The following is a 9,579-nucleotide window of genomic DNA, read 5'->3' on the forward strand; positions in this document are numbered from 1 at the left end:
GCTATGTACAGTACTACCTCAGCAACGGCAAACACACTTAGGGCCCCTGATGCTTTACTACTTCACACAACCTTTTCTAAAACTAACAATAGCAGCTTTGTTCTTTTTAGAGAATTCCCACTGTAAGGTGGATTCCTATGAACCAGAGCTTTACTTGCTTCTTTGGTTTGTCCCACATGTAGAACCTGCAGTCAGAGTACCAGGCTTGATGCAGGGATGTATAAACCAAGAGGCAAAGTTAATTTCTTTAAAATATTTATTTTTTGGTCTGAGAGCACACAGGCCACAGGACCATTCCACCCATTAGGCTGTCTCCTCCTTTGCAATGCGATCCTTTTTGAGTGGTCCCTGAAAAAAAAAAATCACAAAATATAAGCTATGTTAATAGCAGTCTGCACAGAAGACACATCCTAATCACAAAAGCTGTAAAGAAATCAAGGCAAAAGAAGCCCTCCATGCTGCAACCCACTGGAAACCCCATGCCCATCCCCAGATCCAGAGGTTTTGGGGAAGGCTGAGACTGGCACAGCCCAGTGACCGGGCGCTTCTGGATGCGCCTGAGCAGCACCACTGGTGCCACCTGGTGGGAAAGCTCTTGCTCAGCGCCGAGCGCGGCACTGCTCGGGCCCTGCCACGGCCCCACTGTCAGCACTCCCGGCTGCTTTCTCCAGCAAGTGACAAAACGGGGAACGCCACCCACTGTAAGCACCCTCCTCTCGACCTGCTCTTAGAGGAAATGGAGCAGGGCTTGCTCCATGTTTCATCATTTAACAAACTGGCAACCAAACTTGCCCAAACACGGCAACATCCCTCAGACACCAAGAGCTGTCATAGGGAAAGTGAGACCCCAGGCCCTCTGCAGATACAACCAAGTTGGCAGGAGGAGGGCTCTCCACTGAAGCTACATGCTGTTTCACAGAAACTTCAGCCACGTGACAGCCCAAAGGCTAAGTTATCAGCTACCATTAGCTCAAAGATAACACAGTGATACACAACAAAGATGCCAACAAGCACCCTTACCATAAAAGCCTTCTTCTCCTCAGCTGTCTGGAAGCGGCCATGACCAAATTTGGAGGTTGTGTCAATGAACTTCAAATCAATCTTCTCCAGGGCCCGGCGCTTGGTCTGCACAAGCAAGGACTAGAAGAGAGATGCCAGGTGAGTACGCAGCAGCAGCAGCACTACCCTCTGGGCCTCCAGTACACTGGCTACTCCTTGCCACCTCCATGGCTAACTCCTTCTCAGTCATTCTTACCTCAGACTTCAGCTGCTATGATGTGAAAGAAACACCTAACAATAAGCCATCTATCCTGCACCTTTGGCCTCCAAGGCTGAAGACTGGTCACCTCCCAGCAGCATGTGAGGTCCCACTCTGCCAGCCAGTCTCCTTACAGTCACAAGAATTCTCAAGCCTAGACCATGTCCATCACTACAGACATGCCTGGACTGAGTTACCAGAGAGCTGAAATGACCTCATGCCCCTCCCAAAGCCATTGGTACAAGGTAAATTTGTGTGGGATACTCTTCCTTCTAGTAAGCCCCACGATTCCCCAGAGCAGAAAATGACACTTGCACCAGAGGTAGCACAGCTTCCTCAAACTGTTTCAGCCCACATTACAGCAGGTTGCACCACTCACCTTGCGCAGGGTTAGGACTCTCTTCTTGGTCCCCACAACACAGCCCTTCACCATGATGAAGTCATTGGTCACCTCACCGTAGTGGACAAAGCCTCCCTGAGCAAGGGGAGAACAGTCAGAGCTTTRTACCAAGCATGATAAGTGATCACATCTGCCTATAGATCCACACCATTTCTCACCCTTGGCCACTCCCAAATCCACTGAAATCCTGTTTCCAGTACTGCCTTCCACTGGGCAAGTTTCTTGATACATCCATTTATTTGGTGCTGTATGGCTTTTGTTAATAACAGTAGAAGAGGCTGACAAAATAGCAAAAGCTCTTCTTGCTAAATTATTCCTTGCAAATTTACAAGCACCATTCAAGGTTTGTAACACCTCTCTGTACTACTACAACACAACAAATGCAATTTGCAAGTTCCACAAGTCTATGCTGACTTAACACCACCACCTCCAACAGCAGCTGAGAGCTCTTCATTCAGTCATTTTGTGGCTTATACCAGACCCCATTTGCCTTCTAGGATTGCACAAGCAGAATCTCGCACAGAGCTACAGCAACTTACCAGAGGGTTAATGCTCTTGTCAGACAAGTCATAATCAGTTGATGCATTGTTTTTGATCAGCTTTCCATCCTTGATTTGGTAACCCTGGCCAATCTTGTAAATCTAAAAATGTAAAGAAATTCTATTTAGCAAAAGGCAGGAGAAAGAGGCTGTCATCACATAAAATGCAAGGAAGTCTACACAGGTTCAGAGGAAACTGTCTGTTGCACTCTGARAATGTGGCCATTCAAGAATTTTATAGTTATTCAACGTAACAGACCATGGCAACTACCCCTATGACAATGTTCTAATAGAGCAAAACATCCCAAGCAAAACACTCTACTCTGTTCACTGTCACAGRGCAAGTGACATGGGCCAGCTCTCACTCCTTCCCTGCAGTTAAGAGATACAAACCTTCTTGTTGATCTCGGTGCGATGGTGGTAGCCCTTCTGACCTGCACGGGCCACAGAGAAGGCCACGCGGGCAGGGTGCCAGGCACCAATGCAGGCCACCTTGCGCAGGCCCCGATGAGTCTTGCGCGGCAGCTTCTTGGTGTGCCAACGGCTGGTGACACCTGCAAAGAACCAAAGCACCCGTGACAATTGTTATCAAGCTGAGACTGCATCAAACTCTTCAACCACAGCTTAAGCCACCTTTCAAGCTGCAGTTCCCAGACAACAGAAACAAAGTGCAGACCCAGCATCGTAGGAATCAACATTTCCTGGTGAAGCCCCCTCCCTGGCTGTCCSTGGGCTGTGTTCTCAGAAGGAAGGCAGCATGGAATAACTCCTCACGGATGTCAGGCGCTGTGCCCAGCGCTCATTCCATGGTCTCATCATTGAACTGTGACAGCAGTATGGGCTTTACCTACCCAGCCCTTGGCACACATRCTTGTGAAAACTCACAGCTAAGATTTCATTAAAAACTGTATCCTATTGCAAAGAGAAAGATTTCCATGTTTACCTTTATATCCCTTGCCCTTGGTGACTCCAATGACATCTATCATCTCATCCTGGCCAAAGACCGTCGACACAGGCACCTGCTGTTCCAGCTTCTCCCGAGCCCAATCCACTTTCTCAGCAACAGTGCCACCATTCACCTGGATCTCCATCAGGTGAGACTTCTTCTGCCTCAAGGGGAGCAAACGCATCTAGAAKACAAAAAGCGTGACACTCAGCTCCTGCTCTTCTGAATGGACCCTGTATTAATAAGCCCATTATCCTTTTAGTCCTGGCCTAATCTATTTTTCGAATATCCTTTTCGAAGATATAGAACTTAAAGAACAGCCTACAACAAGGTGGAAAGCTGTACAGTGGCTTGCCAAGTCATTGCATCTGGAAATTATATGTSACCCACAGAAGCAGAGTTCTCTAACTCCATAGCCATTAGCCAAATTCCAATGAGGAAGAAGAGACAAGGGGCAATAGTTTTAAACTGGAATAGGGTGAATTTATATTGGACCAAAGAAGGGTTTTTTTTTTATTGTGAGGGTCTTGAGTCACTGGCACAGGCTGCCCAGAAAAGCTGTGGATGCCCCACCCCCATAACTGTTAACAGTCAGGTGAGACAGGAGCCTGAGCAACCTGTCTAGTTGGCAACCTGCTAATAGCAATCTTGCAACTGGATGATCTTTAAGGTCCCTTCCAACCCAAACTGTCCTCTGATTGTTTGATAAAGCCTGCCACACTGAAGACCACTTCGGGATGGATCATATTTATGGTCACTTCTGCTATTTATAGCAGAAGAATTTAGTATAGAGGAAATTGGTGAGAGAATCAATAGAAGTTGCAACACTACCTCTTACTGTCTACTACAGGAAATTAATTCTAGTAAAATTAGCCATGTGACAACTAGACATATTACTGCACTTAAAGCCAACTGAAAAGATTTAATGCATCTCCCAAGTCTGTCAGATCACTGACAGCTGGGGAAATACCACATCGTTCAGCTGCACACCTCTTCCAGCTAAGCAAGAGAAGCCATCGGAAGTCTCTGAGTGCTTGCAATCCCAAAAGAACACAGCCTGAACTGATGTAGAGCACACAAACCCCACAGTTCAGTTATCAGCATAGTTTTATTTGTAGCTGGAATTAAGAGAGCCCAGATCTATATGGTATCAGCAAAGGACTGTGCTCAGGAAGTTCCTACTACAGCTCAGTCTCTTTTGGACATGCCTTCAAAAGATTGCCAGTGACTGCAAAGGCTCCTTAAACACCCTGAGAGCACAGCTCTGTAGAGAACGAGTATGTAATGTACTGAATAGTCAGCATCAAGCTGCAGGGGAGGGCAGAAATCTCCCTACAGAGACAGATCAAGTTTCAAGCTTGCTCTCTCAGCTGTTTCCAGCATAGTTGAGTTCCACAGGCACTTACCTGAGTGTGAGCCATGACTCTAATAACCTGGCAGTACTTCTTCATGCTATTGAAATCTTTCTCCAACTGCTTTTTGCCCTCCTCATCTTGCCATTTCTTGCAGTATTTGGTGAAGGCCTTCTTCTTTGACTTGTGCCTTCAGGAGCAGAGCAGAAACAAGGTTTGGCTAAGCCCTTCATCARTCCCCAGGAAAGCGGGGATGAGCGGAAGGAGCTGCCACCTTAGCTGACTTTGGCTCATTGCCAGCTTCTAATKACTCTTTTCCACTGGCAAGCGGAGCCTGGAGCTCATCAGACAGTGGCAAAATTGCCAAAGCTGAGCGGAGCTGTCATGAATTCCAAAGAACATTAGCAATCACACTACAGAAGACAATAGACTGTAAAGAGATGTCAAACAGTAAGAGAAAAAAACAGATCTTAAAGGCAAATGTGAGATGACTGTGATCTGCTTCAAAATATGGTAATTTCCCCGCCTTGTGTGCCCGACAACAAGGTCATTACTGAAACACCCTTGAGATCTTTATTGCTCCACTCTGACGTCTTTTCAGCCTGCCAAGTTCATAAACAGGCTAGAAGCTCCAGACACACTGGAGCCGCACGCGGGCAAATGCACACTTTCAATCACAATAACAGTGCCTGGAATGGCAATCAGAAGTGACACTTGTCTTCCCCTTTCCTGAGAAACAGGGCTACAATCAGGACTCGACACTCAACAACAAGCGCCAGAGGCGATTTCCTTATGTYCGCCCGTCGAAGTATCATCACATGTAGCCTGTCAAGGAGCTCCCAGGCAAGGCCCAATGTCACCACATCCATACTAAGAAGGGCACTACTAAAATTATGCTGTCAGCCCTTGGAGCCATTCCTACAGCCTATCCCATTATTAGGCCAGTCCATTAAGACTAAACACTAATGGCTGAAAGGCCTCCTCAAAAAGCTCTACTAGGACCATCTGCAATCCAGCAGTAAAAGTATGAACCATAGCCTGAGACCAGTGAAGGCCCTGCTCTCTTACCAGTTCTTGTAGAAGCGGCGCTTGCACTCATCGCTGATGTGCTCAGCAAAGATGGTCTTGAAGCTACGGAGACCACGAGGAGTCTGCACGTATCCCACAATGCCCACAATCACCATGGGAGGAGTCTCTATAATGGTGACTGCCTCCACCACCTCCTTCTTGTTCACCTCTGGATGAAAACGGAAATACAGCAATTAATTCCAGTAGCAACTCTTAAAACWCTGAATGCAATGGACTGATGTCACTCCCATCTAGAAGTCATCCCAAGGAGCCTGTGACTCTACAGCTAAACCARATCAGCAGTTACAGCAGAAATACACCACCAACTAAAGGCTTGGAACAGTGTGAAGTCAAGCTAGAACTAAAATCCAGCTGCTATTAAACAGGCCACCTGCCACCATTCCCAAAGCAAGCCACCATTCTTTATTAAAAGGGACATAAATACATACTGGATCCAGGTCTGTCGACTTCCCGGACAATGTGGGTCATGCCAGCTTTGTACCCCAGGAAGGCAGTGAGGTGGACAGGCTTGCTGGGGTCATCTTTGGGGAAGCTCTTGACCTTGCCCCTGTGCCTGCTGCTGCGCTTGCGGGGCAGGAACCCCAGGGAGCCATGCCTTGGGGCCGAGAACTTGCGGTGAGACTGAGGAGAGAAAACCAACATTTAGTGCTTGCTAYAGAGACCTGCGTTCACCCACTTGAGGGCCAAGGGTTAACTCTCTCCTTGCCTTAAMAATTCCCAGTATCAGCTGTAGGGCCAGTATGTTACAGGAATGCAATCCCCATGCCCAATCATGKACTTCCCAACACCCCTTCCCTTCCAAGCTTATTTTGTCACCAAATCCCACTCTAGCTAAAGAACCACAGAAACTGTAATTTGGCCACACATGCCACCAGAATTTCAGCCCACTCCAAAAGTCTAGAAAATGCAGCACAGCTTCATATCCTTCCATGAATCAGTACCAAAAGAAACATTACAGAAACAATTACAGTTTACAAAACTGCAGTAAACCAGCATTTCAATATCCACCTTTGAGTGAAATCACTCTGGGTGGAAGCACAGCATTTTTTCCAGAGATTTTCTCCTCGAGTCCCACTCCTGCAGCCTCCCTCTGCAACCTGAGAGCCATGTAAAGACTGGGTTCCATCCGGAGAACTCTCAGTCCAAACATTTACCCATCCGATCTCACATCCAAATTAAAGAAAAATACTGTGCAGCTATTCACAGAAATAAAATCAGTTATGATTTYGTAAAAAAAGAAAAAAACAACTCTACACGAGTTTAAAGTTTAAGACCTAAAATGGCCATAATCGCGAAAGCTCTCCGCAAAAAAAAAGCCGTCCCCCTTCCTAAAAAAAGGGCCCCAAGTGCCCCACCGCCGCCCGCGCCACTCAGACCCCGCGCCCCGCCGGGCACCGCACAGGCCCGCCTGGCCTCCCCGTGGCAACGCCTCGCTCGCGCCCCGAAATGAGCTCCGCATGGCGCACAGCAGGTGCCGGGGGCAGGGGGCGCGGGGCGGCGCGGCGTCCGGGGCCGGGATGGCGGCGATGTCCGCGGGATGCGCGGTACGGCCCGAGGCCGCAGCACCCACCATCTTGTCCACGCGCCGAGCCGGAAGGACCGCGAAGGCTGCGCGCAGCCTTTATAAGCGCCCCGCCCCCGGTCTCGCGAGAAGACGGGAGGAGGGCTCGGCGCTACGGGCGCCGCGCGCGGCCAGAAAGGGCGCGGGCAGAGACGCTCGGAAAAACAACAACCATGGTACAAACCATCACGCGGGCTTGGGGGGAACTTCGGTGCCCACAGTCACGGGTCGTAACAGATAATGTTAAATTAATTTCGTTCCATTCGATTTCATTCAACGAAATTTCCTTAGAGGAATGAARTATCGACATTTCATTTCATCAAGCTTAGTTTCATCAAGTTTCATTTAATGACATTTCATTTCATTTTGTTAATTTCATTTCATGAAGTTTCAAAATTTCAATTTTTCAATTTTTTCCTTTAACGAAATGAAGTAGAATTTCAAAATATCATTTCATGACATTTTATCTGTATTATTATAATGAACATGGGTCATAATCCACCACGGCCTGTGGTATGGAAGGGGATGCAAACCCAAGGTACTTTCATCAGTGGAACCCAGATCTGGRTGGTCTGGAGCCTCCCGCACATGGGGCACCGGGATTTGCCCTCAGGATCTCCCAGGGCTTACATAAGGATGTGTTTGACACAACACTGGGGGGAGATTCCTGCATCCTGRGATGACCCCAGTATAAACTGGAGAGCTAAGGATCCACTGCAGCTCACCTTCCTAACACAGGGATGCTTCATCCCTGGAAAGATTCAAGGTCAGGTTGGACAGGGCTCTGAGCAGGCTGATCTAGTTGAAGATGTCCCTGCYTATTGCAGGGGGGTTGGACTAGAGAACCTTTAAGGTCCCTTCTAACCCAAACCGTTCTAGGATTCTATGACTGTATGTGATGGAGGAATGTCCATCTTCTACCTCCAATCTGCCCCACAAAAGGTGAGGCCCCACAAAAGGCTGCTCACTTTTTGAAGTGCAACTCCAAATCGGTGCTCATCAGTTGGCTTTAAATGCTCTTCAATCTCCCCCACACATTTGCCTTTAGCTCTTGTACGTTTTTGGCTTACACTGCTGAGCTCAGGAACCATGTCACAACCTAAGGGCTTGCTTTCCATTTCCGTCCTGTTAATACAGATTATCAGGGACTCTGCAGCAGCCAGCAGACTGCTGGTACGCAGCTACTCTGCACAAAAGGCATGGGCCAAGGAGCTGGAAATGCCCCTAAGGCTGGAAGGCTTCTCCCCACACATGCCTTCCTGGCTGTGCTGGTGGCCATGTGGCAATGTGGGCAATGCAGAAGCCCAAGTTACTCTCAAGGCTGCAGACTCTGGAGGGCAAGGTATGTATCTTGCAGTCTCTGCCTCCTGTAGTCAGAGGGATCTCCCCAAAATCTGGACTCTCCATGTTCAAAAGGCTCTTTTCCCACCCCCTCRCAGGGACAAAGTGTGGGTGGGGTGAGGGATATTGGAAATGAGAGCCCCAGCCTTTACTACAATATGATTTTGAGACTCATCTGGCATCTTTGTTCAGGGGCACGCATCTGGTAGGGAAACTAGCCTCTGGRATAATGGGCTGCACCCAAGGGCCCAGCCTTATCCCCCTAAGGGGKCCTGTGTGTAGCAGCACCACAGAGTAGCAAAATGACAGAATTGTTACAGTTGTAAATGACCTCTGGAGATCACCTTGTCCTTTGGCAGGGACACCTAGAGCAGGTGACACAGGAACACATTCAGATGGGTTTTTTATGTTTCCAGAGAGGGAGATTCCATGACCTTCCTGGGGAGCCTGTTCAGTGCTCTGTCACCTTGAATGTAAAGAACTTCTTCCTCACGTCAAAGTGAAACTTCCTGTGTTTCATCTTCTGGCCATTGCTTTGCTGGGCACCACTGAAAAGCATCTAGTACCATCCACCCACCTTTKAGATATTTATATGTATTAATGAGATTCCCCTTTCAGTCTTCCCTTCTCTAGATGAAACAGGCCCAGCTCACGCAGCTTCTGCTCCGAAGAGATGCTCCAGACCCCAAATAATCTTTGTGGCCTCTGCGGGACCCTCTCCAGTAGTTCCTTGCCTCGTATTGGGAAGACCAGAAMTCAACACAGCCCACGCTGCGGCTTCACGAGGGCCGAGCAAGGGGTGCGGGTGCGCGGGTGGTTGGCCCTGCTGTGCCCTACAGAAACCAGGAGCGGCATCGTCCCCGTCCCTCCCCCGGGGGTCTGGGGTGGGCTGCCTCTGTACCGGCAGCTGTTCATATCCCYCGCAGCGCATCCCCGTGCTGCCCCCGCAGTGCCCGCGCCCTCCGGCCCCACAGACCCCCCCGCCTGGCCCCGCACTTGTCCCCGCCATGTGCCGCGGGCGGCGGTGGCGGCGGGGCGGGGGGAAGGGGTGGGTGCGCGCTCCTGGCGCGGCGCGTCCCCGTGGGCGGGCGCG

General features: G+C 49.2%; 1 protein-coding gene and 1 non-coding gene across 3 annotated transcripts; both read right to left on the minus strand.

Moving 5' to 3' along the window:
* Window positions 1-238: 238 nt before the first annotated feature.
* Window positions 239-7,220, minus strand: RPL3 (ribosomal protein L3). Of its 2 annotated transcripts, XM_057388662.1 has the most exons (10): window positions 7,155-7,220; window positions 6,013-6,205; window positions 5,564-5,732; window positions 4,550-4,685; window positions 3,141-3,327; window positions 2,591-2,751; window positions 2,198-2,299; window positions 1,638-1,733; window positions 1,021-1,140; window positions 239-348 (listed from the first exon to the last, which is right to left on the minus strand). In XM_057388662.1, exons 1-10 carry the CDS (start codon window positions 7,155-7,157, stop codon window positions 304-306), a joined length of 1,212 nt encoding a protein of 403 aa, XP_057244645.1. In that variant the 5' UTR covers window positions 7,158-7,220; the 3' UTR covers window positions 239-303. The 2 variants fall into 2 exon arrangements, with proteins under 2 accessions (XP_057244645.1, XP_057244639.1); XM_057388656.1 differs by lacking the exon at window positions 7,155-7,220 and having other exon boundaries at window positions 6,013-6,241.
* LOC130588660 (small nucleolar RNA U83B) lies at window positions 2,932-3,024 on the minus strand. The gene has a single exon (XR_008967002.1). It is a non-coding gene; the product is annotated as a small nucleolar RNA U83B (small nucleolar RNA).
* Window positions 7,221-9,579: the final 2,359 nt, after the last annotated feature.

This window comes from Malurus melanocephalus, unplaced genomic scaffold, assembly GCF_030028575.1.
Source record: "Malurus melanocephalus ecotype Western Australia unplaced genomic scaffold, MMel_1.1 scaffold_17, whole genome shotgun sequence".
In the NCBI taxonomy this organism is placed as follows: Eukaryota; Metazoa; Chordata; class Aves; order Passeriformes; family Maluridae; genus Malurus; species Malurus melanocephalus.

Bases quoted from the DNA above. Each gene is read 5' to 3' on its own strand.
- RPL3 (XM_057388656.1), bottom strand. From the start codon at position 6,226: ATGTTGGTTTTCTCTCCTCAGTCTCACCGCAAGTTCTCGGCCCCAAGG. The intron at 5,733-6,012 runs GTATGTATTTAT...GTTTTCATCCAG, and splicing joins AGTCGACAGACCTGGATCCA to AGGTGAACAAGAAGGAGGTG. The intron at 4,686-5,563 runs GTAAGAGAGCAG...CTGCTCCTGAAG, and splicing joins CGCCGCTTCTACAAGAACTG to GCACAAGTCAAAGAAGAAGG.